At 53.3% G+C, this 27,050-nt stretch overlaps 2 protein-coding genes across 5 annotated transcripts in view; one reads left to right on the plus strand and one right to left on the minus strand.

Annotated features, from left to right (window-relative positions):
* The window catches only part of TBC1D2B (TBC1 domain family member 2B), a 69,572-nt gene extending 65,727 nt beyond the window's left edge, over nt 1-3,845 (plus strand). Inside the window, exon 13 of the mRNA XM_084751793.1 lies at nt 701-3,845. Coding sequence (XP_084607919.1) covers nt 701-896 — 196 coding nt within the window. The 3' untranslated portion in view covers nt 897-3,845. The remainder of the gene's footprint in view (nt 1-700) is intronic.
* A 122-nt stretch (nt 3,846-3,967) lies between these two features.
* Nucleotides 3,968-27,050, minus strand: part of ADAMTS7 (ADAM metallopeptidase with thrombospondin type 1 motif 7) — a 41,325-nt gene continuing 18,242 nt past the window's right edge. For 3 of the 4 annotated variants that reach the window (XM_084751790.1, XM_084751789.1, XM_084751792.1), the window contains 16 exons: nt 19,630-19,774; nt 18,949-19,041; nt 18,445-18,590; nt 17,093-17,262; nt 16,607-16,740; nt 15,646-15,766; nt 14,303-14,550; nt 13,909-14,044; nt 13,440-13,566; nt 12,796-13,009; nt 11,090-12,469; nt 10,089-10,241; nt 9,544-9,717; nt 9,315-9,461; nt 8,771-8,933; nt 3,968-6,132 (listed from right to left, as the gene is read on the minus strand). In XM_084751790.1, the coding sequence (XP_084607916.1) occupies nt 5,975-6,132; nt 8,771-8,933; nt 9,315-9,461; nt 9,544-9,717; nt 10,089-10,241; nt 11,090-12,469; nt 12,796-13,009; nt 13,440-13,566; nt 13,909-14,044; nt 14,303-14,550; nt 15,646-15,766; nt 16,607-16,740; nt 17,093-17,262; nt 18,445-18,590; nt 18,949-19,041; nt 19,630-19,774 (3,709 nt within the window). In that variant the 3' untranslated portion in view covers nt 3,968-5,974. The remainder of the gene's footprint in view (nt 6,133-8,770; nt 8,934-9,314; nt 9,462-9,543; nt 9,718-10,088; nt 10,242-11,089; nt 12,470-12,795; nt 13,010-13,439; nt 13,567-13,908; nt 14,045-14,302; nt 14,551-15,645; nt 15,767-16,606; nt 16,741-17,092; nt 17,263-18,444; nt 18,591-18,948; nt 19,042-19,629; nt 19,775-27,050) is intronic. The other variant, XM_084751791.1, reaches the window with a different exon arrangement.

Below are 27,050 nucleotides of genomic sequence, written 5' to 3' on the forward strand. Positions count from 1 at the left end.
CTGCACTGGATGCCGCTCAGGCAGCTGAGGAGCAGCCATGACTGACAAGGGACCGAGCCCCTGCTGTCTGGAAGCAAGGCCATGGCCTGGCTGAATCGATTGGGAAGTGGCCTACTGCCTTGGCGTCGGAGGAGTCCAGGAAGCAGTGTGACTGACCCACAAGTCCTTAGCTCTGTCTTTATTAAACACTGGCCAGCAGCTAAAGTCTTACAAGCCTAAGGCGTTGTCCGTTGGTGCCTTGACAAGCAGTATGCACCTCTGTAGACTGTGTCTTGGCACAGGACACACTGCAGATAGGGTCTGATGACACCACCATGTCTAGTCCACTGGTGTCAGGACAGTCTGCTTGAGCATTTAATATGTCCTGCTTGAGGCTAGCCCTGATGACTTACTAACACCTGCTGTCACTAAGTAAACAACAGGTTATTAGCACCTACATGTGGGAATCATATGGAATCACACCTGTGTCACTCCCAGTGTGCAAATAAAGAATCAGGTCAAACCGAATTCCGAGCTTTGGGTCCTCCCGTTAGCCACTGTGCCTTTCTGTCTCTCTCCATAAGACAGGCCTGGGCTCCCAGAACTACATTCCCCCATCACATGGTACGTGTCTCGTCCCTCCATTCCCTGGACTCTAGGCAGTGCTCTGAACACTCACCTGAGCTCTGCTGATGCTCACCTCTGCCCTTTGTCCCACCAGGAAGCTGATCAGCATCTCCTTTGGCGACCTGAACCCCTTCCCCCTGCGCCAGATCCGGAACCGGAGAGCCTACCACCTGGAGAAGGTCCGGCTGGAGCTGACGGAGCTGGAGGCCATCCGAGAGGACTTCCTGCGTGAGCGGGACACTAGCCCTGACAAAGGCGAGCTGGTTAGCGATGAGGAGGAAGACACTTGAATGAACCCCCACCCTAGGATGCTGCTCTTCTTGCCTTCATAACCAAAAATAGCAAAGGCGCGTCTCTGCACGTCAGTTGCCAGAATGTACCATCCACGGCCTCTGGGTATCTGCTGGGCAGGTGTCCAAAGCTAAACTGCACTTTCTCATCTCCCATTTGGAGCAAGGGGTCTGATGGCTTTACAGCCATTTCCATGTCATGGCGTTCGGTCACATGCATCACAGTCATGCTTGCTGCCTGACTGATAACGTGACAGTTGACTGTTTCCAAGGGCCTGTTTACAGCATCTGCCAGTTGTGTGTTTTACCTACAAAAACTACTTTACTCCTTTTATTCAAAGGCAGCACTGTGGAGGAATGCACACAGGGCTTCAGTGTGGCTGCTTCCGGGGGCAAGAGGAAACTGGCCTCCCTAGTAGAGAGCAAGGGAGCCCTCTGCTGGTGGCTTCACACTGCCAGCCACATCCCTTTCTGGACTCCCCTTTGCCCTTACACACAGCCTTTCAGACTGTACCACTCAGCATGCTCTGCAGCCAGCCCCCACATTTCTCACTGCCAGCTCTTTTGCCAGCTGTCTGTCCCAGTTTGCAGAGGCCTGACACACCTCCAAGAGCTTCTGTGGAAAGCTCTCCTAGCCAGGAGGTGACTTGTAGATAGCATTCTCCAAGGGTAGCTGGATTGGGTTTCCAAATGAACCTTGCAGTAGCCCCACCCCTGCATGAAGGGACATGGGAACCTTTCAGATCTGTGGCTTGTGGGATACTGGGTGTCAGAGGCCAGGCCTCTGGTATCTCTCTTGCCCAGTGGCTAGGTGGGAAGTGGGCCTGATTGCCAGCTTCCTAGATCTGGAAGTACCTTTGCTTGGGACAAGAATGATGAGCTCTCTAGTCTCCATATTGCCCAGATCATCCTTGTCCTCAGCAGGGATCTGGGGCCACTGGGCCTCTGGCATGGCAGACTCTGGGGACTTGGAACACTTCCTTCTTGGAGCCCAGAGAGGGTCTGAATTAGAGGTTATTTTTGCTCAAGCCTGGAGCATCCCTGATGGCTGGATGTCATGAGAAAATATTTTCTAACAGTATTATCGGAACACAAGGCAAACAGCCTTAAGTGGACGATCTTCCACTACCTGGAAAGAGATCAGAAACAATCCTTAGCTAGTATAAACACACTCAGATTAAGAATTAGGGCAAGGCAGTTGCAAGAAGTACTTTTTCCATGACCCATTTTCCTGTTTTTGCTCTCTGCTTTCTAGCACTTGAATGGCTGAGCTAGTTTTTCAGCATCTAGACTGCTCGGCTTCTCTAAAAGTCACTTCATGTATTACCATGTAAGGAGCTGGTCTCTATATCTAGCCAATAGCCTTTGTCTCTTTTCAGGTATCAAAAATGTCATTGTGTCTTTGGGATGGTGGGATTGAGGCCTGGCTTCTTCAGGAAGCTGTCTGGAACTGGACACTGGTCTCACTGCTGTTCTCAGGGTCTCCCAGAGACCAAATGCTGGAAGAACCCCAACCCCAGCCCTGTGAAATGATGGCTGTCAGCCTTGGGGACAGCTGCTAAGGAGCTGTGGTAGGAACGGCTTGGAGCCTCATGGCTCAGCTCCAGCTGCCCTGATTTCCCCCTGGAAGATGCCATTCCAAATATGTATTTGGTGTAAACGCTATTAGCATTTTAGCAGTGGGTTGCTTCTGTCTCTGTGTCCAGTGGAGGTATATTTAATGTACCTACTGATATTGGGGACATGACTTAGAATACATGCCTTAAATGTGAGGCCCTGGGTTCCATCTCAGCAATTGGGGGAGGGGGGAGAGTCTCCAGTATATGTGGGGCCCTGTTCTGCCATTGCTTAAGAAGCAACATTAGTTTCCTACGCAGTTAGCATTAGTGGCCAGATAAAAGTCTCAAGAGGTCCCAGAAAGGTGCACACTTAGAGGCTCTCCTCCCTGGAATACATGCCTCAGTGTCTGGAGAGCTGAGAATGAATGCTTGCCCTCCTTCCAGTTCGGGGACAGAGTGACAGAGGCATAGCTCCAGCGATTTGAGCCGTCACCTCCCATTCCCTCATTACTGAGACGTGTCTTTACCCTCCAGTGCTCCTGAGGTTCCAGACTTCTCCCAGCCACCGTGGCAGGGTCCCCTGACGTGAGCAGCTGCCTCATGCTGCTGTGCATCTGAACCTTGACCCAGCATGCTACCCGTGGCTCCTGCCTGGTGAGCCTTGTGGGTGAGAAACCCAAAGTGTAGCCTCCAACGTGTGGGTCCAAATGCACGCGCCACGGTAGGGGAGCCCCCTGCCCTCAGCGCCCCATCTGGTGGGACTTGCCAATATTTCAACTGTTAATACTTTTATATTTTCACTACATTTTATATTTTTATAGACTATTTTATATTAAGTTTTTTCTAGATTCTGTACAACTTTTATATAACATGCTATTTTGTGTGCACAACTCCCTCGTATGTATTTATATCAGCCGGCGCCTCCCAAACTGCAGTTCCCTCCCGTGCCACCTTTTCCCCTTAGCCTTGGCCAGTCCTCACTTCTGCTCACACAGGTAGCCTCAGGGTTATTTCTAGGCGTGCCAACAGCTGAACAGTAGCCGGTCACTGTCTACTACTCTGGTGTTAGATAGAGGGAGTATTATAGGCAATACCCAGTCAGGTTTTGTTAACCATGTTACTGCACAAGCCCCTCTCACTCTATAGTAATGTCTTCCTGATGCACCCGCTTCTGGATGGGCAGCTGGGCCGGGTCAGAGAAGCCCTTGAAGGCAGGCTGGATGCAAGCCCAGTGTGTGAGGCTCTTCTCCTGTGAGCAGTAACTGGAGGACTCAAGGGCACACTGCCAAGTCATTGTCCCGTTATGTCCCAGCAGCTTCCATGCTGATCTTTGAGTTAAATGTTAGACTTGGAAGAAATAAACTCATGTGTAGTACATCCTGCCTCAAAAGGTAGTTGTAGTCATTTGTGACAGAGGCCTCTACGTGGTCTTGGGGCATCGGGTGAGCGTGAGGGGCTTCTCCAGTATGCCATCCTGCTGATTCTTAGGCCCCTGCCCTCAGTGCCATTTGGATAGGAGAGACAGAATGCCCTTCTCAGCACTGGTAGACCTGAGTGCCGTGGCTGAATGATGGGTAGAGGCCAAAGCCGTAGTGGGATGCTGCCTGTGTCCAGAGCAGTCTACCCCTCAGCGCCCCACCTCACCCTTTGGGAGACAGGTACCCTTTTGCACCAGCTGTGTGTGCCCAGCCTGAGTCATGGCTTGTTTGCCTCCTGTCTAGGCAGACAGCTCAGGCCCAGCTGCCACTAGGGAGTCCCCAAGCCATCTCTGGAAAAACACAAGAATGATTAGAACCAAATGTCTTTCCAAAGCTTAGGGGCGGGTAGGTCTGGGCCTGGTAAGATAGTGCTGCCCTTTGGGAGTCATGGATTTATTATTAAACAAGGCTGGGAGGCTCCTGAGGTCACACAGCACTACAGCAATGGCAAAGGCCAGACCTAGGTCAGTGACCCTAGGACTCCGCCACAGTGCCAGCCCCTGCTGTGTATGGATCTGGAGCAAGAATCAGCTCTGCTCCCATCTTTGTGAGGAGTTGCCATGGGGACTGGGTTGGGCAAAGTTATAGGAAGCCATTACTCAGAGTGTGGGTCCCCAGGGCCTCTTTGGGCCCACAGGGCTGCTACAGACACAAGCAAGAAGCAAGCCTCATGCTTCTCCACCCTCAGCATGGTAGTGCTTGGATGCGTACAAGCCACCAGTGACTTCCTTCCCTGAGTAACCTGGTAGACTGCCTGAATTTGGCCAAGCCACATAAGGGCCTGTCTAGAGCCCAGAATAGGAGGGAGGGGCTCAGGACCTACACTGGGCTTGTGTCTCCTAGGCAAGGGTCCCCCTGGCCCTTGGACCAGTCCCTTCCCTCCACTGCTGGCTCTTCTCATGTGGTCATGCTCAGGATGAGATGGCAGCAGCATATGGAACCCAGAGCTGTACCAGCCTCTTACTCCTAGATAGAGCAAGTCCTGGGACAGGCATGGCACTGACTGGTCCCACCCTGTGATGCTGATTTGCAGTCTCAAGGAGTGACTTCCAATGTACCCACATTCTCAATGGCCAAGTGCCTTCACGTGTCCACATACACCTCAGGCGGGAATAAGATGGAACAGGTGCCCTCTCTCTCTCAGAACCTCGGCGCCTCAAGCTTGGAGGAGGTACAGAATGCCTTCCAGAAGACTCTAGAGGATGACTCACAGCCAGAAGGAGCAGACAGCAGCCAAGCCCTGGAGGAAGGCTTTGTTCTTCTGTCACTGATCAGGGCCCTTTCCGAAGTACCCATATGCCCCACTGCTCTTATGTAGCAGATCTGGCCTGTGCCTACTGTCATTGCCACAGGTAGTCCCTGTGGGAGACAAGAGAGCCTCTGTTGCATGAGTACATGTGGCTCCATTCCTGTAAGATTCAGATCTCTGAGGACCTTAATGGAAGATAGCAGGCAGAGGCATGGAGTAAGTGGGGACAGTGAACAGGTCTCCCTGGACCTCTGCCATCATGTACCCCCTTGCAAAGAAGGCCTTCCTGGTCCCACTGTCCAACCCTCTGGAGGTAAGCTGTCCCCAGAAGCCACCTTCAACTACTTCAGAACCTTCCATGGCTACACTAGGCATCTTTGCATGGTGTCTGGGTGGGCTGTGCTGATCTGCCCCCAAAGGGACAGAAAAGCTGCTGCCTGCCGAGGCTCCAACAATGGACACAGGGTAGTAGCCATTTGACGAGAGACATGTCCCCAAATCCAAGACAAGGCCAAACTGCTTTGAAAGGGTAGATACTCATTTATGTAAAACAATAACAAATGTGCAAACTGTTAGAATAAAAAAATACATTTTCTGAGAGGAAGGAGGGGAGGGTCCCCAGCCTGCCGTCGAGCAGGGGTGGGGTTAGCACCATTAGGGCACGAGGAGCAAGGCTCCACCGCAGCCTGTGGTGGGGCGCTGAGGTCTGTGTGTCATGGGTCAGTCTGTCTGTGCATTCTGATGTGCGTTGGTGTAGGCCAGGCCTCGTTTTGTTTTTGTTTTTTGTTTTTTTTAGCGTCTGGCCACCCGCTGATAGCCCCTGGAAGGGGCACTGCGGCTGAGCGGAGGACATGAGCGACAGCACTGAGCACGGATGGTGGGCAGCTGGCAGCGGCCAAGGAGGCGCAGCGTCTCACAGAAACTGAAGGATAGGCGATCCCGCTCACAGCCTGGGAATGGGGAAGAGATGGGAAGGGATGCAGTGGGTCAGTTAGAATCAGTGGGTGTGGCTCCAGATCTACACTTCATCACCCAGTAATTTGACTGAAAAGCCACTTATCTTCATTGCCTTAAGAAGACCAGCAGCTAAGGGGAAGCCCAGTTTCTGAAGGAGGTCCCCAGAACCAGAACCCCAGGTCCCTAGCTGTTGTCCCATCCTCCTCTGCTGCCACGACTGCATTACACGCCACCCCATCCCCACCCCCACCCCAGCCTCATGTGGACCATGTTCATCCTCGACTTTTGTGTGGCAGGACAGCCAGCTATTTCACTGGGTCGTGAAGCCCAGAAAACTGGCCTTGTCCAAGACCACGTAAGTCATCAGTAGACACCAAAGACTGTGTGCAGCCCCTGGTGACGGCACAGGGGAGGGTGATTCTTAAGCCCTAATTGTCAGGAGCTGAGGCCTGGCTGGCTCTCCTGGGAAAGCTATTTTGGGAAGTGGCTTGCTTCCAGACCCTTGGCCTCCCTCCCAGTGCTACTTATTTGCTGTTGCTGCTGCTGACACCACAGCTGGCCAGACCCCTGCTTACTTCAGCACACTCTCTGGGGAAGCCGAACAGGAGGGCAACTGTGAGCCCTGGTCGGGGACATCCCCAGGTGTGGCAGAGGGCACAAGGCAGCAACTCCAAACTGTCTTGTCAACCTGCACACTAGCTCCCCTGGGTGACCTCAGGCAGGCCCAACCACTGGTAAAAGCTCCCGCCTTCCCAGGGAAGGACACATGACTAGGCGTGTCAGCTGTTGCCGTTGTGGTTGTGATCACACACCCTGGAGTTTCCAGGATTTCCAGATGTCCTGTCATACAGTCTCCCAAGCCATCAAAACATCCTGAGAGCTCCCTGATTCTTCCCTGATTGGCTTCACATGGGGGCTTGCACAGGGGGGCAGGGTGTGGAGCACTCTTGTTGTGAGTGGGCATTATGTCACAGCCTAGCCTAGTCCCTGCTAACCCAACCCTCCCCCTTCCTTCCCTTTGGAGACCTTGCAAATAGGCTGTTTCTGATAGAGCCAGGTTCCTGCCCTCTCCCTATCTGCACCACCTGGACCATAGCTACCCCAGTCCTGAGGGGGGAGGGGGAGAGAGAGAGAGAGAGAGAGAGAGAGAGAGAGAGAGAGAGAGAGAGAGAGAGAGAGAGAAGCCATGGGCACTATCAGCCCCGAAGTCAAGTACTGTAGTACAGAGTCCAACTTAGCTGTGCATCTTACAGGTTTGCGGGATAGATGCCCCAACTTAGCTGTGCTGTGTTGTCTTAGAGGTTTGCGGGATAGATGCGGGGGTGAAGGGGGGTGGGGTGGAGGGGGGGCGATACTGAGAGCAAGGCAAGCAGGCGTGGCTTGACAAACCCAGCATGTTCAGGCAATGGGATTCAGGGCAGAATGACACAGCTGTAGCTGCTCTCATCCTAAGCCAGTACCACCAGGAGCCAGCTGCTGGTAGCGAAGGCTGTGAGGATCAGGAAGTAGATTGAGGCTGCCGCCTATGGGCTGTCCTGAGCACCAGTGCAATGAACCAGTAGGTAAGTGCCAAGCTCTTGGGTTCTCTCAGGTGTCAGAGGTGGCCTCAGACTCCCCCTCCCCCGCCTTTGCAATAGAGGAGGACAATGGCAGCTGAAGGGATGGGGGGGGCGGGGCAGGGAAGAGCTTATCTTGCACTAAGCAGGGGCCCTGAGAGTACTGACCCCTTCACCCTCAGACCCCACGAATGCAAGAATAAGGGTTGCTAGCCCCTTGGTGCATGAGGAAATGACAATACAGATAGGGAAATGGAGCCTCAAATTACGCAGCTGGTGAATGAGTGCCCAGATGTGACTCAAGGGCCACACTGCTTCCTGTGTTCAGCACTGCTGGGGACAGCTGGAGCTTCAGGAAGGAGGTGATTTCCCGAGCCACCTCTGGCTCAGACCTTTGCTCCATAATGGCCCAGCCGGCCAGGAAACCCATAGCAGCAAGAGCCAGACCCTGAGAGGGAGCCCATCCTGCGGCTCCACCACTCATGGCAGGCAGTTATCCTCCTAGCAATGGGGAATGCCCACAGCCCAAGGACGTCCGCACCTCACTATGGGGACTAAGACCCAAGGGAGAAAAGCTTGCCACAGCTGAGAGACGAGAGGCTCCTTCTACTCTCCCAAGGCTGTAGAAGCTGCCTGTAGGATCCCTGAGTAGCTGGGATTCCCCTTGGCTGCTTCCCAGTTTTGGACCTTGGCACCCTGTGGCCTCCCAGTTACAGTGACTGTGTGCTTTGAGCCAACTGTAAATAGAACAGCAGCTGTTACGGGCCTGACATCTGGATGATGCTCTTAGTTCCCAGCCATCCTTCTCCCCTTAACCTCCCAACATCTGGATGATTCTGTAGTTCCAAGCCGTCCTTCTCCCCCTACCCCACCAACATCTGGATGATTCTGTAGTTCCCAGCCATCCTTCTCCCACTACCCCACCAACATCTGGATGATTCTATAGCTCTCAGCCATCTTCCTCCCACTACCCTACCAACATCTGGATGATTCTGTAGTTCCCAGCCATCCTTCTCCCACTACCCCACCAACATCTGGATGATTTATTAGTTCCTAGGGTTAGGGGGACACTCACTGGTTGACTCAACCAGCTCACAATCCTCAGTGGCACACGGCCGAGAACTTTCAGGCCAGGCCTCGTGGCTGCACTGGTCACTGTCTTCCTCTGCCAAGCCTGTCTGAGTGTTCACACATTTGACCAGACGCCGCTGAACACCACCACCACAGGGGGCTGAGCACTGCACAGGAGAGAGAGGAGAGAATAGCCCAGGACCAGGCACCATAGTTAAGGACTGGCTGTCACTGGACAGCACCAGCACCACCCTCCCCAGAAAGCCATCTCTGAACAGAGCATAGTCCTAAACCCCACTGTCAGGGCACAGCACTTGTCCTCAGCAGATACCCCCACCACCCTCCACCCCCACCACCACCCCGTGGCTACTTTTCCTTTGTCTGATTTTCCCTGGCAAAGTACAAGGACTTCACCAGGCACTACTGTATATTTAGGAACCACAGAGACACAAGCACACAGAACATGCCCCAATATTCATCCTTCAAAACCTCAGGGGCCAATTGCCAAGGATTGCTCCCAGTCCCTTCCCCCAAGGAACCCTACTCACCTGACCCCAGGGCCCCACCACCCACTGTGTGCAGGGGTGAGTGTTGCAGGGCCTGGTGCTGTTGGGTCTCACTAACTCCTCACAGAGGCCTGGCTCCGGGCATGTCACCAGACGCTGCTGTTCACCACCACCACAAGCCTCGGAACACTGGAAGAACAGGGGGCCATCAAGTATAGCCATGGTCTGAGGGTGTCCTTAGTCCCCACTCCCCCAGGGGCCCAGGCCTCACCTCTCTCCAGGAAGAGGTATACCAGCTGAGGCAAGCCTGGGTTCCACAAAGTTGACGGGTGGGTGGCTTGGTAGGCCCAGGCTGGCAGTGGAAGGGCCGTAGTGGCCTGAGGTCCCGTGTGTCCACACACTGTACATCCCTTGAGGAGGAACCTCCGCCACAGTTTCGAGAGCACTAGAGTCCAATGAATAGGTGTGGAGACACATTCTATCTATGCGCATGCATGCAACATGGCCCAGTGAGGCTTATGGTACCCTTCCAGCCTGGACCAAAGAACCCAATAGGCTTGAACACCAGGTAGCAACCCCCCAGATGATGGCACAGATGGGACTAGGAGCGATGAAAGAAAAGTCCAGTGTGGGTGGTGGGAAAACAGAAGAAGGACAGCAACGTGAGCAGGGCCAGGCCAGGCCATGTGGAATAAAGCACTCCGAGAGGGACGAGGACAGAAGAGGCTCAAAACACACACGGTAGCATGGCATTCACCCTGTCCTGCTGGTCTTCAAAGCCTTAGTCATGGGACCCAGGGCTCCCTCCTGACTCACCTTACTCCAGTTACCCGCACGCCAGGCAGCACAGGGCCTCAGATGACAATGGCGGGCAGGCTGGGGCCGGCTAGACAGGATGCAGTCCTCATCGTTGCCAGTGCTGCAGCGCACCAGCCTCCAGGTAGCGCCCAGGCCACAGGTGGTGGAACACTGTGGACCACAGCTGCTGTAAGGAGTCTGCAGACCCTCACCCTGCCACCCCCACCTCAGATGGCCCTACCACATCTTTATCTGCAAGACAGACTCCTCTACCTACCTCCTGGGGTGTCACCAGCAGTTAACTAACTATCCCTGCTCCCAAGGACCTGGTAGGACCACCTACCTAGCCTGCCATTCCTGTGACTTCTCACTCACCAGAGAAGTCTGGGCCCTAATCCAAGCAGTTAAAGAAGTTGGAATCCAACTGCCCCTCTCCCTACAAGATTATGGCTCTCTTACAGTGACAATCAAGAGGAGAGGCACAGGCTGTCTTTTTTCCATACAACTCAGACTGTTATGGGATCCGTAGCACAAGAAGGGGAGACTCTAAAAGGGCAAACATCTAGAGGAGCCTGGCTGTGTCTCAGCTAAACCTGCCAGGTCCTCCCAGGCAGCACTAGGGTCTGGGAGTCATGGAAGGAGGCCTTCCTTACCCAAACGTCTGATTAAGGTGAGATTCGAATTTCTGGAGCATGCCCGGCAGTGTGCGGATGCTCCTCCCAGCTGCACTTAATTCCAGACTCGGGCAAATGGGGCTCCTCACTCCACTGCCACTTCACACTTGGGAAACTGAGGCCCAGTGGGATAAACTAGCCTCAAGACTGCACGAAAGCTAAGATAATACTCGTCCTGCTTTCTGGAGCCTCAGCCCAGCATGGCTGTCAGCCGGCTAATCCCGGGAACCGTTATGCTTCTGTCCAAGGGAAGCAGGACAAACAGGGTTGTATCTTGCCCTGCTCAAAACCAAGTCCCAAGGTCCTGCTCAATCTTCCCACCAACCCAGGTGCTGGACAACTCACCTGGCTCCAGTTGCCTACTTGCCAACTGGCATTCTTGGCAGGCAGTGAATCTGCAGGGAAGCCATCCTCCACTAGGCTGGGCTGCAAAGGCTCGACCTCAGCATCCTTGCTACTGTTGTTTGGAGTCTCCTGAATCGGTTCAGGCAGCAGCCCAGGGCTCAGTGTCCCCTCAGGGTTAGGGGGCTGTGGCTGGTCCAATGGTCCCCGGCTCCTTAGATCAGTTGGTTCTGTCAAAAGGAAGGTCCCCGGCAATGCCAGAGTTTTCGGGTTCTGTGAGCCCAGTCCTGGGGTGGAAAAAGTGGGAGTCCCTAGCTCCAGGGGGCTGTCCCTGCCCAAGATACCTGGCACAGTGGCTACAGGAGGAGGTAGAGAAGGAGCTGCCTCCACAGTGGGCCCCAGTTCCTCATGCACAGGCTTCAGGTCATCTTCTACCACAGGGTCACTGACCACGGTCCCTTCTGTCCACACCTCTCCCATATTAGGACTAGGAGAAACATGAGTGGTGCTGATGGAAGGTGAAGAGGGCTGTGCGAGGCTAGGGCTTTTGGGCAGGGGGGGTGATGTATGACCCAAGGTGTTCTCATCTTTGGAAACCATGTTCCTATCAGACCGTGGAGTAGGTGGCTGGCCGTGCTCCTCTTCTCTCGGTAGCAACTCATCAGGGTTTTCAGGGGCAACAGGCGTCCCCATATCATCAGCTGAAGCAGGGGTCCAGGGCAAGCCAGGGAGCTCAAGCTCAGGACCCCCTATGGGAGCATCTTCCTCAGACAAGAAATTGGCCAAGGGGCTCCCAGGGGTCTGCTCTATAAATACAGATGGGGAATGGCTAGCCTGGCTGAGTGAAGGTCTAGGGGACCAAGCTCCCTGAACTTCCTCTTCTCTAGCTCCAGGAGTCCCTGCAGTGGGCCCCGGAGTCTGTGAGGGCGATCCAGTGGGTCTGACGGGGGATGGTACTATCCAATTCCCTGTATCGATCAGGTCTGGATGGGATTCCTCAAAGGGCCCATAGGACAGGTCTTCGTGGAAGTTAATGAAGTTGTAATCATAATAGAAGTCATCCACAAGCGCAGGCCCTGGCCTGTCCGGTTCCAGGTCCGCCTCACCAATAACATTGCTGATGCTGACTGGCTTGGGTGAGGATGCTGGTGAAGGGCGTGGGGCCTGCCGGTGTGGGATGAAGTCAACTTCATTGAACAGCTCAGGGCTGGAGGAGCCGCTGCCAGAGCCTTCTGTGTATATTATGCGCACGGGATGTCGGCAGGGAGTCAGAAAACAGGTGGCCTTGGTCGTTGGTCGCTCGGTTTCAACACAGGGAACGGTAGTATCATTGATGCAGAGAGCATTTCGTTGGCGAATGCCGACTCCGCACGTCACAGAGCACTGCAAAGGAAGGCATGGCTCAGGCCAGGCTGGGGCTTCTGGGAAAGCTGGGGACATGGTGGCAGAACCTATGTGCTGCTGGTCTCGTAGTGACAGAGGTCTCAGCCAGCGCTCTGTTGGCCATGCTCAGTTCAAGATGCTCAGTTCATGGTCATAGCAGGCCAGGCAGGGAATTCCTGATCCCCAAGGCTTTGAGAGCAATGTTGTCCCAGGAATTCCCCCAAGCTCCCTCCCACCCCAGGTACCAAACAGTAAGGAATCTATGCAGGTTCTCTGAGGCGATGGTAGTACCAGAGGCAGGTCCCCCTTTTCTCTCTACAGCTTACCTGAGACCAGTTCCCCACACCCCACTTGGAAGGGCAGGGCACGTGGCGGTTGCATGGGGTTTCGGCCAAAGGACGGGGAAGATGTTGGCAGGCACTTGACTCAAGGGCACGCTGCTCATCCAGACCCACGCTTCGGATGCAGTGCACAGGCCGGCGAGAAAGGCCGCTAGGCCCGCAGGAATGGGAACACGGATACCACTCCCCTGCCCACCACCTGGTAAGGGTGATAGTGTGTCATTAGCATATACCATGAGTAAGGTTCACAAGCGAAGATGGCCATGGCATGCATGGCTTCAGGCCACCGGGCTTCAGACAAGGCTGAATGGAGGAGGATTCCCCCAAGGGGCCAAGGTCCCAGGTTGGTGCCCTACCCCTGAAGCCCAGTGGCAGAGCCTTTTTTCACTCCTACCGCTCTCAGCCCCAGGGACCTAGACAAGGTACCCAGACCCCCAAAGAAGAGTGACCAAGGGCCTCTAGGCTGCCACTGGTTGCCCGGGTCCACCCCAAAGCCAAGCTAGGTCCATGGAGTGAGGCCTCAGACTTGGAGAAAGAGGCCATCAGCTACTCTTTCTTCTCTATCCCTGTGCAGAGGCAGGAGCAGGAGACGTGGGCGCTGGAAGTCCAGTGGGGCACAGCGAGCTCACCTGGCAGGACAGGGCACGTCATTGCACTTCCTCTGGCGGTCCTTGGGCCGATTCATATGGCCACAATGCTTCTTATCCACTATTCCGGCCTGCCTCTCCATGCAGTACAAACTCTGCCTCTGTACACCTGGAAGCCATGGGGAATTCAGCCTGGACCTGGCACCAGGGTGCCCCCCAAAGACATGGTCGCATCCGCTCTGGTCAGACCCTTACAGAACAGGGTTCCACTGCCTCTGTGATGACTATAAAGGCGGTCCGCCGTGGCTTCCTCTTCCCTTCCCTCTGTGACACCCTATACTGTAGGCTAGGTGGCCCGCCCCTACTGCTTCTTAGCAGTGGCTTGGGACGTTTTTTAGCTCTGTGAAATGGAAACAGGACCCACTTCAAAGCCCCCGGGGGGGTGGGGTGACCACTACACGTGATCACCCAAGAGCAGGCTCAGCGAAGAAGAGTTCAGCAAGAGTCTCACCTGTCCCACAGGTGACAGTGCACTTGCTCCAGGGCCCATAACGCCAGGAGAATTCGGGTGACTGGACTTCATGGTAGCTATCTCTCTGGATGGTGTACTCGTAGTGCACCCCAGGGTTTCTCTCCTGGAACAGTAGCTGGGGCAGGCAAAAGGGGGGGAGGGGGCCTTTGAGCACAACGGCTCTTCTCTGTCTGCCCAGTACCTGCCCCTAGGGTCATCTGCAGCCACCTCTGTGAACTGAGCTGTACTGGAGACCTATTCTAGAGATGGGGAAACTGAGGTCAAGGCTCAGAGGCCCCAGAACCAACCCTACGAGAGCCTTAAGTTTTCCCCTTGGGGACCTTGAAGACCACCTCCATTTATTCCTCCCATCCTGGCCTTGAGAGGCAAGCACCTGGATCCAGACAGGTTCAGTGGTGGGGCCTGGAGATGTAAGGTTCTCCAAATTGCCCATACGCGCATAGGTGAAGGTGGTGCCTGCCACCTGGTAGTCTCCGTTCCACTGGATGGTCCAGTCGCCATTGAGGAAGTACTTATTCGGGTCCTTCACGCTCCGCAGAGCCAGGAAGTTGGCGGCCTCAGCCACCTCCTTAATGAGGATCTCTCGGGCTCCGGCTGGGATCAACCCTACGTCCACGTACCCTGTGGGCAGAGATTGCACAGAGTTTGCGTTCCAGGGTAAGCAGTCAGCTGTCTCCTCACCCCCACCCCCACCCCTCACTTCCACTTGTTTCTGCTGCCGAAGCCAAAGACTCCGCCATCAGCTCAGGATTCTGAGTCTCCCCAAAACACAGGTATTATATTCCCTCTGGGTCACCAAGGCCTGAGGAAGGGCCCACAGGTCCTTCCCCTATGGACCATGGCCAACCACCACTGTCCTGGAAGACAGAACTGGTCTTTATCACAGCCTGGTCCATCATCTCTCCTATCCTAGAAAAGCATGGGCCTTCTTCCTCTCCCCTGGGGACCCTGGCTTCTCTCTTTCCATTAAGCAATGGCGCTCTTGGATGTGCCCAGCACTACTCTAAACTCCATGCCCGAGAGAACTCATCAAAAGCAACCCCATAACATAGGCACTATTGTTAGCCCCACTTTACAGATGAGGAAGTGAAGCACTACAGTAGGTCCTCTGCACAGGGCTCCTCCGGGGATACAAGTCAGCTCTGGGAAGGAATGCTAGCTGTGGAGGCCAGCGTTATGGCCTCATGGCCCACCTGCCTTTCAGGGGCAGGCTCTCCCACAAGCTTGCCTCTAGCTGGGGTTCTCCTCACCCAGTCTCCCGAGTCCTCATCCCTCACAGGACGTCTTCCCTGACTTCCCAGGTCAAGACCTTCTAGCTTGGTGTTTCCTTCTCTGCTTGAAAGGCACGGCCTTCTGCCTTTGTCACAGTGAAGGTTCTGTCCCCTGTGAGCTCTTCGCCTAGGTGTCCCCCACGGTTAAGCACACAGTTGGCACGTAAGCAATATGTATAACTCAGACCTCAAGGCTGAGACGAGGCACTGGGGAGGTCGCCAAAGCTTCAGGGGACAGCAGCCCTCTGAAAGGACGACAGACCATTCACAGTCACAGGGAAGAACCCCTAGGAGGACAGGTCTCACTTGGGACAGGGTCTCACTGACTGCCCTAAGGATAAAGATGCAAGCCAGACCGGGGTGGGGGTTAGGGCTAGGCAAGGACCACAGAGGCAAGGAATAGAATTACAGACACACATTCTCAGCCCAGCAGCCAAAACCATACCCGTGCCCTCGGCCTTCCTGAAGGTCCTGCTCACGGTGTGGCAAGTAGAGCCGTTGCCCCGGCACACACCACAGCGGTCCTCCACGGCACCAGAGTCAATCTCGTAGTCACAGCCCACGTTCTGCAACAAAGAGGGAGCCCTTTGTACTGGCTGCCAGCCCCCTCTGGGTATCTGCCAGGGTCAGGGCGAGAGGTCAAGAGCGCTTGCTTGGGTCCAGTCCCATCGCAGTCATCCTGCCTGACACACATGAGCTCCTCTTCCCCCTGAGCCTCAGTTTCCCCAGATGAAAATAGGGGGAGCATCGGTTCATGCCTTAAAAGAGTGTTAAGAACATCACACGAGACAGGAGGCAAGCAGTCGTTCTCATACAAGGCTACAGGTAAGCATGGACTCTGGCAGATTGTGGAATTTTCCAGAAACAGGATTCACTATCAAAGACACTGGGTTAGCATCTCTTTCTTAAGCCTCCTCTAAACCCAGTGCCTTTAGCACAGTGGGTTTAAAGGCAAGAAGCAAGGTAAGGAGAGTGGCTGGGGTCCTGGGCATGGAGGAGCACCCAGCTCTACAAATCAGAAGTGCTAGCAAACACAGTGCTTTCTGCAGGCCCAGAGCCCAGTGCACCACCAGTACCACTTTGTCATCCCCGTCTTATCAGAGGGGAGGCAGTTGCCTAAATCCACCTAGGCTCTGGCTTCAAGGTTGGAGCTGAATAGGCAGGCATGCTGGGATGGGCAGTAGGCAGCTGGTAGAGATAAAGTGGTAGGGTGGTAGTGACTGAGAATATGGCGCCAACTCTAGGGTTTCCAATGCCAGATACAGTGGGGTGCAGAGGTTTTTGTCTTAGAAGTCAGGGGGCAGGGCAGGGGCTTAGAATGCAGCCTACAGAAAACAAGGAAAGACCTAGAGATGGGTCCAGTGCCTGCCACTGGGGCTAGGAGAATCTCTCGCTGTTGCACGCACCTTGCAGATGCCATTGATGCAGATGTCACGGCTGACCCTGCCTTGGTAGCAAGGGGTGCCATCCACCACGGCATCCCTCAGCTTCTCTGTATTGGAGTGATTGGATGGCCGGCAGCGCAGCTCACAGGGGTTCTCTGAGGGGACAAGTAGAGGTCTCATGGAGCGAAGCTAAGAGCAAGCATTACAGAGGCCACCAGGAAGATGCTGTCATCCTCCAGGTCACATATCAGTGCTAGGCCAAGGGCTTCCAAGGAACACAAACTGTTAGAGCATCTAGTAGGACTGATAGCTAGCTAGCTATCTGCAGAGCTGCAGACTGAGGAGCTTGGACAACAGCAGGGAGCAGCCAAAGGCCAAGAGTGATGCCCGGGCCTCTATACGTGGGCCTATACCACTAGAGTCCATAGATTTCCCCCCCCCGCCCCCCCCCCACACACACATCCGCCACCCTGTGAGTCTCAAGGTCCACGTGGGTAGAGGACTTACCATCATGGATCACAGGCACCCATTTGTGCAGCTGGCCCTTGTAGGGTTTGCCATCAAACTGGCTGCACTGGGTGTGACGGAAAGAGGGTTGGCCAGCGGGGCAGGCTGGCAGATGGCAGAGACGGAACCGCTTCCGCTCCCCCACACAGTACTTGCCTCTGTGCTTAGGCCTGTGAAGAAAGCCATGGGGCTGTGAGCATGCTATCAATGCTCCATGCTGACCGAGCAATATCTGCATCCTCCTGCACCCAGACACCCCACTCCCCTGCCACTCCTCAGTCGTGCTAATCTGGCCTCAGGGGCTGCCACTCTCTGACCCATACCCATCCTGTTTCGAAGGATCTAAGGAAGAGTGGCAGCAAGAAGCTCAGGCTCAGCCCAGACCTGCTTGCTGTGTGACCATGGGCAAATGCTCTGCCATCTTCGGGACCTCAGTCTCCTTGTCTCTACATTGGAGATGGACTGCCTCTGAGTGGACTGATGAGAGGCTGGAACACGTCCTGGGCTGATGGGCCAGCCCCTGTGTTGTTAAAGTTGTTCCTGGGAGCAGTAACCTGGGCCAGGTCAAAGGAAGCCTCCAGGCACCACCTCGGTGAGAAGGTGCCTTGGCTTAGCATCTAACTAAGCCAGGCCAGCCCCACCCTGGCTAAGCAGGAGGAGGGGACATGCATAGAGGTACAGACTACAGGCTTGGTGAGGCACCATCTCGAGATGGAATTGGCTGTGAATTCCACCTCCTTGGCAGCCAAACAGAGAAGTAAGTCCAATGGGGCCTTTTGAATCTCCATTGAGTTTGAATTGAATCCCCACAACCCCCTTTAGATGAGAAAGCTCATCCTAGACCATAGCCACCCCTACCCTCAGTGCTGCCCTGTTCTCCCAGCTGCTGCCAATCTCCTCAGATAGCTGAAGAGGCTTGAGCTGGGCATTTCCCACAGCACAGGGAGGATTCAATGCCTTACCCACGTTGTCTGACTTTACTCTACCCAACAGCAACTTGACTAGGAGGGCTCTACTAGCGCCCATTATAGAGTCTAGCAAACTGAGGCCCAGAGGAGCAATGGAGAAGGAAGGCCCTTATGTGAGCATGGAGGACCTGAGCCCTGAGCATCCCAGGGCCAGGTTCAAAACATTCACCTCTGCCCCAAGCTCTTGGAAAACACTCCACTCTCCTTAGTAGTGTCAGCTCTGGGGAACACTTCCAGAACACTCCCCTGGAAGTGGCCCGCGGTGACTTAAGACACTGGACTTGGCCATTCTAGGGACACTGTTGAGAAGCTGGGAACCAGAACAGCTGTTGTCAGCTGTTTTTCCATCCAGGTCCTTCATCCCAGCCTGGGCCCCACACTCACACAGGCTGTGTGCACTGTCGTTCAGCACTCCGTACACCCACGCCACAGCTCCTCGAGCACGCAGACCAGGCACTCCAGCCGGACCAGCCACCGTCCACCGCCTCAGGCTGGAAGCCCTCAGGGACGCACTCTCCATTGAGACACCACTACTGAGACAGACGGAGGCAGACCCCGACACCTGTCAATCATCCTCATCCCATGAGAACAAAGTGGGCAAGACACTCTCAAAAGACAGAAGAGGACAGAAGGTGGAAGATAGCCTTTAACCATCACCCACAACCCAGGCGCCGCGGTGAAGCTAGATAATAAAATAAAAATCTATGTCCACTCAGCAGAGGGTGAGAATCATGCCGCCATTTTGTGATGGCAAGGCTGAGGGTCAATTAAGAATGGCTCAAGATGATGAGCTAACGTTGACCTCTGGGAAGTCTGGTTACACATGACCAGAGGAAAGACAGCTTCCTGGATCCCTGTATTCAGCCAGGGTTGAGTTTTCCCACCTACCTTGTCCTTCTCACATCTTGTACCATCCACAGCCGCATCCATCTTGGACTGACAGGTGGTCCCCACAGAGCACCATAGTGTGTGGCAGATATTCTGCAAAGAGGCATGTACATCACCCTCACCCTCTCCCCAGGCATACCACACATTCTGCCTCTATTGCCCCATGCCTACCCACCCCCAAGAATCCCTTGGACACATTTCCATAGGGACAGTCCATCATGTGAGCATCGTGCAGGAGTGAGGCTCCTCTGACCCCTCTCCCTCAGCCTCGAGATATCATGGGGCCCTTGAGAGGAGCTACTCTCCAGGCTCGGCTGGTGCTGAGAGCTGTCTCCAGCTAGGCAGCTCTTCCAGCCCCAGGCTATACCTCCAGAAACACTCAAGAGAGAAGCTCTTGCCATGTCTTTATGAGACCCTCTTTGGGACCCCGAAGGATAGATTTTTTGTCCCTCTTCTAAGCAAAATCCAGAGAACTGAGGGACTTATCCAAAGTCCCCTAAGGGTTAATACAGAATCCAGACTTGGGCCTCTGGCCACCCAAACTCAGATATCTGTCACAAATCACATTAGGAATCAACATGCCTCTTGAGGGTCCAGCCCAAGCCACATAAGAGTTTCTCTGAGCCTGGCATTCTCAGGCTGCTGAGGGCCACCACCTGTGCCTCCCATACCCACACTCACATCCATGCCCTCACAGAAGACTGAGGAGGGCCCATACTGAAGGCGGCACTGATGGTTCACATCATACAGGACACCGGGCAGCACCGAGGGTAAGTCAATGACATCCTTGGCTGGAGTGTCATCCAAGCAGAAGCCCCACCCACGGCTGAAATGAAAAAAAAAAAAGGATGTCAGGATAAAGTGAGGTCCCCAACCTTAACCCTGAGACCCATGGGAGAGGTCTGGGTGGAAAAGTAGAGCAGGTGGGACTTGTGCGGTTGGTAGGAAAATGATGACAGTCTTCCACCTGGCCAGCAGATCATATGACCCCAGCCTAGCAAAGCAGCCCTGCAGACTTCTTTCATCTGCTTGGAGCTCCAGCCAGCTGACCACCATAGCGCCCCCCCCCCCCCACAGATACTCTGGTGCCCTTCTTCCAAAGTCCTGATCCACCAAGCCCTCAAGTGCCTATGCTCTTAACTCCAGCAGCTTCTGCCCCTGATGGCACCCCAGTGCCAGGCTGGACAGGGCCAGGCTCTGGAAAGCATCATACCACAGCTGATACGGCAAAAGGCCTCTGAGAGAAAAAGCTGCCCAGCCACCTCCCTGTCCCTGAACAGGCCAGTCCCCTGATTCTTACTCCCCATTCCTTCCTGCCTTCCTCTATGCAGCATCCCAGGGCAGTGACAAGAGAATGAGCCAGTGTGAGCAGGTATAGGTCATGTCCATCTGGGTACCTTCTGAAGTGGTACCCAGAAAGATGACCATGCAGCAAGCACCACCAGCAGGTCAGGAGCATGGAGGCAACAGGGCTCTGGGAAGGCCCGGCCAAGTCCTATCCAACCACCTCTGCCTTGATTAACTCTAAATGTTCTATGAGGATGTCTAGAAGCAGGAGGATGGGAGCACGCTGCCACCTGCCTGGGGTTCATTTTGGTCCTTCAGGGATGGGCAAGGGGTCCAGGGCCCAGAGCCTAAAGAGAACTGAGCCACAAAGATAGGCAAATAGGTCACCCAAGTAGAAAGGACCTGGATGAGAGCAATAGGAGGCAGGATCTGTGGGACACAGGTCTAGTCACTGGGAGATGAGGACAACCCCAAGCCAGGAAGATTTGATCACCTTAGGTACCAGGCTAGGGAGCCAGGATGAACTCAATGCTGATTGGACCAAGCAGAGGAAGATGCTCCAGGAAGATACACAGAAGCAGGATGGGACAGAGGGATGGAGAAGGGACCTTGTGACACTGTGCCAACTTGCTGGGGGTGGGGCACCTATGGGTTTGCTGTTGGAAAGCTCGAGAGATAGTGGCCTACCTCCCTAATTATGTGGACTCAGTTTGCCCCCAAACCTCTCTGAACCATCACATCCTCATGTTTAGGGGGCTGATCCCAAGCTACAGAAGTACCCACAGCAGTGTCTGCTTGGGAAACGTCACAGTGGCAGCTGGCTTTTCCTTCCTCTGTGGATGTGGTGTGACCTTGGGGTACCACTCTCCCTGGACCTTCACATCCTTATGTGTAAGAGGTTGGCCCCAAATTATGGAAGTACCCACAGCAATGGGTACTTGGGAAAAGTCAGAGGAGCAAGAGTTCCCACCTCTGGCTGGCTCACTGCCAGGCTCTTCACACAGCCGGACACATAGCAAGGTCCCCACGCCCATCAGCCATCCCCTCAGGGCTCTTCCTTGTGCTAATTATGGCAAGGCTGGGCCACTGCACATAGGGTCAGAGTAGACAGGAGGTGACTCCAGTAGGGAGCCTCACTGTACCTCAATATTGCAAAGAGCTCTCGACTGCCTGTGTACCAGTCTTCATCCCTAGCCCTAGTTGCTGGTCATGGAGTAGCTAAACAGGAGATTGTTGGAAATGAGAAGCACCTCACACTCCCCCAGGCTTGTCTCCCACTCTGCAAAACCCTGAACTGGAAAACAGGCATGAGCAGGGCCTCCTGGGCCTGAAAAAGTAGAGGTTCGCGAATGCTGCAACCTCTCTGCCATATCTAAGTGCTTCTCAGCCCAAATAGGTTGCTGGAGTTCTTCAGATCAGCTGTCTTGGACAGCTTCACCCCGTAACTTACCCCTGATCCTCCAGCCTGTCAGGTTTCCTACATTTTGCCTCCACCAGAGCCTCCACTACGCCCAGCTTCCTCTCCTCCCCTGCTTCAGTGCCAGCTCTCGACAGCCCTCAGAGTGTGTCCCTAACTCCAAGAGAGGTCTCTGTCCCTCTGTACCTACCTATAGCACCCCACCATCACAGATGTGCTGCTATGCACTCGTCACTCTGTGACTCCAGCCTCTTTGACGTGTGTGCCCTGGACGCAGCAAGGGAAAGCCACAGCTCAGTCTTACAGGCTCTTCCAGAAAGAGACAGTTACTGGGAACTGAGGGGCGTGGTCACAGAGGGATAGTGGGTGGCCTGTACCTTCTGCTGGGAGTTCTCCGAGCTGTGAAAACACTGCTGTGCCACTCATTTCAGCACTCACTCATTCAGATTCCCACCCTATTTGCACAGAAACTATCTCCTGTCCCACGCCAGCAGGGAGCCAGTGGATGGGAGATAGGACAGTCACTCTGCCTGTTGTGGAGGGTCCCTCTGCTTTCCCCTTCTCCCGGACTTTGAGCGCCTTGCCTGTTTGCTCACAGATCGAGCAGCAAAGCATGCCTGGGGCAGGTGTCTCTCCCTCACAAGCACCCTCAGGTGGTGGGCTCCCTTTCCATCTGCAGTGTAGGCCTTGGGTTAGACTCTCTGCCTCTCCTCCTACCCTCAGGCCAGGCCCCTGGCCAAGGCTCTCATGCATTCCAGCAGCTAAAAGAACACAGACTTGCCTGTTCAGCTGTCTGTCCCAGAGCCAGGGTGCTTGGGTGGCACTCTGGGTGGGGCAGCTGGGAACAAGCCCTGTGGGTGTTTCACGGTACCCACTCTTCTGATTTCCCAAGCAATCTCATTCCCCGACCCTCTCTGGGGGAGACTCACCTCCTCCCTGACCCCCAGGCCACTTCTCTGGTTCAAGTTCACAAAGTCAACCACTTGGTACCGCAGAAATAGTAATTGCAGCTATGGCCAAGTGCTGACTGTGTACTACTCTCTGGTAGGCACTGTGCTAAGTGTGCCTCATGCCTTCTGGGTTAACCTTCACGGCAAACACTGAGGTTGTCCATCATGATCCTCATGTTTGGAGGCTTAAGGGTTAATGTAACTCATCTGCCAACACGAGGAGACTAGGCCGGAGTCCAACTTTGAGTCACCAAACTGACCTCTTCAGTTTCCGGTTGTTGCCCTTGACCCAAACCCCTCTTCCAGGTGAGACTGTTGTCTACACTTTCAAGGTCCCAGAGGCTCTGGGCATACAACAGGCTAGCGCCCTGAGGAGAGAGCTTCCACAGAACCACAGCACACGGAGCAGGCCTATCTCTGCTCCCCACTGAAGCTCTTCTTCTACGCTGACATTTGAGGGATAAACAAAACATAACTCCACCCGGGCAGAGGGTAAGAGGGGAAGTGATGACAGCAAATGAAAGATGTCAACAGAATTCTGGAAGCTGGAAAGCAGATGGTCCATCAGTAGCTGACTTAGTAAAGTGACAGAAGCGACAGAAGCTCAGAACTAAAGCCTGCGAGGAGCAGAAACAAACGGCAGAGAAACAGAACCCTGGAGCACTAGGAGTCAGAATCTCAGGGGAGCCAGTAGAGCTGAGGACAGAGATAATTAAGAAGGTTTCTACTCCAACCCTGCGTAGCCAGGTGACTGCTATCTCCCTGCCCAGAAGAAAAGAGACCCAGGATGAGTTAACCTAGGAATCCCAGTCACAGGCAAAGGCCCACAGCAAGGGACCTACAGAGAAAGGGCCACTAAGAGTTTGCACAGTGAAGGCTGAGACACCAGCAAGCCCCGCCCTATTGGATGCCAGCAGACAGATGTGACGACACTCAGAAACATGATGTCAGTTTCTGGCATTTAAGGATGCCGCTGCTCCCCGCAAAAGAGCTGCAAGCCCATAAGCCCTTCATCACTGACACAGAAAATCACAGCTGGATATGTAGATCTGCAGCGGTTTCTCCTAATCTACACAAAGCACTGCACCACATTTTAAGAAAATCGTTAGTGTGAAAGAAAGATGTGTAGAAAAAATAAATCAGGCCCTAGAGAGATGGTTGGTTAAGACATTGCTGCTCTTGCAGAGGACCAGAATTCAGTTTCCAGCACCCACATCACTTGGCTCACAGCAGCATCCTCTAACTCTAATCCCAGGGCAATCCAATGCCCCCTGCTTACCCTTGCTGGTACTGCACTCACATGTGCATTGTATACAGAAAGACACACAAATAGAAATAAAATCAATCTTAAGGGGGAAAAAAAAAACCAAAGAGTTTCAAAGGGAAATTTACAAAATGAAATGTATGTAAATCTGAACCTAAGAAAAAGCAGAGAGTGCACTTATGAAATCAGAGAATTTTTAAAGTAAGCTTTTAGGAAGTATTAAAGCTCAGGAAATAAAAGGTACAATAAACAAAACATCAAAACACTATCAGGCCCAAGGGTGAAGGTGCACTTAGTAGATGGAGGATCAGGAGTTCAAAGCCAGCCCTAGATAGATACCAAGTTCAAGACTAGCTTGTGCCACAGGACACATCCATCTCTAAACCAACTAAACAACAAGCAAAATCTTTAACAAAAGAAATATACAAAGGACAAAGCAACACCTCCCTAAAAAGAAAAGATAGAAAAAGCCTACAAATTAAGGAAAGATAGCTCAATGTTAAAAAGGTTCCAGAAAGAAAAAAATAGATTATCAAAAACAAATGATATAAGAACACCTCTAATAACTGAAAAACAAGAGCTTCTAGGTGAAGAGAGACCAATTAATGTCCCCAAAATAAAATGAGACCAAGGCACATAGTTATGATTTTTAAAATAACCAAAAAAAGAAAGAAACAGACTCCTAAAAGCATCCAGACTATTTAAAAGGTCACATCCAAAGACGTCAGGATAGGAATAATATGGGTGTCTCAGCAGCAGTGTTGGAAACCAGCAGATAATGGAAAAAATGCCTTCCGCATTCCAGGGGCGAGTGGGTATCAAATCAAACTATCAAGCTCCTTTATGGAAAATTAAAGACATGTTCACACAGACGACAGTTTGCCTCAGTGTGCCCACTTTGGAAAGACGTGTGCTCCATCAAAACAATGACAAAAGATAACCACTCAGAGGCGGCATGGAATCCAGGAAACAGGAAGCCTCCCCATGACAGTTTTATGGAAAGCCTAGAAAAGTGTCCAGTCTGCACAGAAGCTGGGGGTGGGAGGTTACAGATCTGGAAAAGAAGGAGACTAATACATTGTGTGATAGGGATAACCTCCAAAAAGCCACATTCTGGAAAGAGGCATTTTGTAGAACCGATAGATGTTGAAGGGCTAAGAGAGGAGAGAAAACTAGGCCAAACCCACCCAAAAAAAAAAAAAAACCTTATTACATGGGGTCTAGAGTGATGGCTTTGTGGTTGGTTAAGAGCACTGGCTGCTCTTCCAGAGGACCAGGTTCAAGTCCCTGAACCCACGTGGCAGCTCACAATCATCTGTAACTCTGATCCCAGGGGCTCCAATGCCTTCTGCCCTTCACAGGCACCAGGCCACACACGGTGCATAGACATACATGCAGACAAACCCTTATACCCATAAATTAATTTTTAAAATTTAAAAATTGTTATTTAAATTTTTTTTCATGTTGTTTCAAATACTTGGTTCGGAAAAAATATAAGCACAGAGCCATAATAATGAAGACATTTGATATGCGCTTGCTATGACATCCATGGGCTCATGGGTTTGAACACCTGGTCCCCAGCAGGTGGCGCTGTCTGGAGATGTCATGGAACCTTTGACACACAAGGTCTATAGGGTGGATGTAGCCCACTGAATGGGGGTGCTGGGGGTTACAGTCCCCCCAGTATCCAACCCTCGCTTTGCTTCCTGCCTGCAGCTACGGCATGCCCAGCTGCCTCAGGCTCTCACCTACATAGACAAAACCAACCCAGTGACCATCCCTTGCCACCCGTGATGGACTATGTCCTTAAACAGTGAGCCACAATAAATCTTCTCTCCTCCTTTCAAAGATCTAGCCAAACAACGAGGAAAGTAAGTACTACAGTACTTAATCGAAACGTGTTACAGCTATTTGGGGCCAAGGTAGGAGAAACAGATGTGTGTACAGGAATTAATGCAAGAGGGCTAACTCTCCAACTTCCAGCTAAAAATCTAAGAGGAAGAAATGATGAAATAACAGTTAAGGGATGCTTTTATGACAGTATATCTACGGAAGGAAGCTGTACGGCTTAGGATTGAAAACAGGTAGGTGTCCTGAGAGGAAAGAATGAGCCATTTAAGACTCTACTGTTGGCATCTTGGCCTTTTCGATGTCTTTGGGTGTCAGCTTTGAAAGCAAGGTCTAAAAGGATGGAGGAACATGTTCATGAGAAGAATGACACACAGGATCTATGTCACCCAATTTGTATGTACCGTTCACTCTTCCTCATGAACATAGACTGATGATGGAGCCACTGCGTGTCCAGAAGCGCATAAACGGGGGGGGGGGGGGGGGGGAGTGAATGCGTGCGGAGAAGTGCGCTACTTCTACAAGAGAGAGGACCATGGACAGCCCCCGAGGCTTCCCTGTCACTCAAACCAGAACTTGCTTCCAATGAGGAAAGCATTGGTTCTGGAAACAGGACCAACCAAGAAGCTCTCACATCCCTTCTTGCTCAGGTTACATCCCCTGCGTTAGCTGGTGACTGTGCTGACAATGATGACATCAGAGGAAAGGGCAAGACAGACCCCACAGTAGTCCTTTTTTGGGGGGTTGTTCCTGATCCGTAAGCAGAAGACGGACCATTGGGAGGGAATGTGCACATCAAGGAAACAGCTCAGCAAATGACCACCAGGGAGGGGAAAGTAGTTCGAGTGGTTTTCGTCTAGCTCAGTATTCGCACTGCCCCAGGGAAAACACTCAGAAAGGCCAGGCAGCTGTGGTCATTCTGCATCCTAAAAGCAATGACTTCGGCATCTGAAAACAAACCTGCCACCAGGGGATGGACATGCAGCAAAGTTTCCAAGAGTGTGCGGGGCCGCGCTCGAGGCCCCAGGTTTGAACACCAATACCACACGCCTGGCCTATACAAAGTCAAAGTGAACGGTAGAATGTGGACTAAGACGTTGGTTAGGAGCCCCTCCCCCCCCCCCCCCCCCCCGCCCCGAGGCGGTTCAGTCAGTTAACTGGCTTGCTCTGCAAGCCTGGAAGCCTGCATCTGATGCCCAAAACTCACGTAGAGATGGAAGGGAAGAAGAGAGCTGATGACACACAGTTGTCCTCCGACCTCCATCCATGTACTGTGTGGTATGTGGGTTCTCTCTGTCTCTCTGTCCTTGTCTCTCTGTATTTGTCTCTCTCTCTG

This window comes from Acomys minous, assembly GCF_964271855.1.
Source record: "Acomys minous genome assembly, chromosome: 13".
Taxonomy (NCBI): Eukaryota; Metazoa; Chordata; class Mammalia; order Rodentia; family Muridae; genus Acomys; species Acomys minous.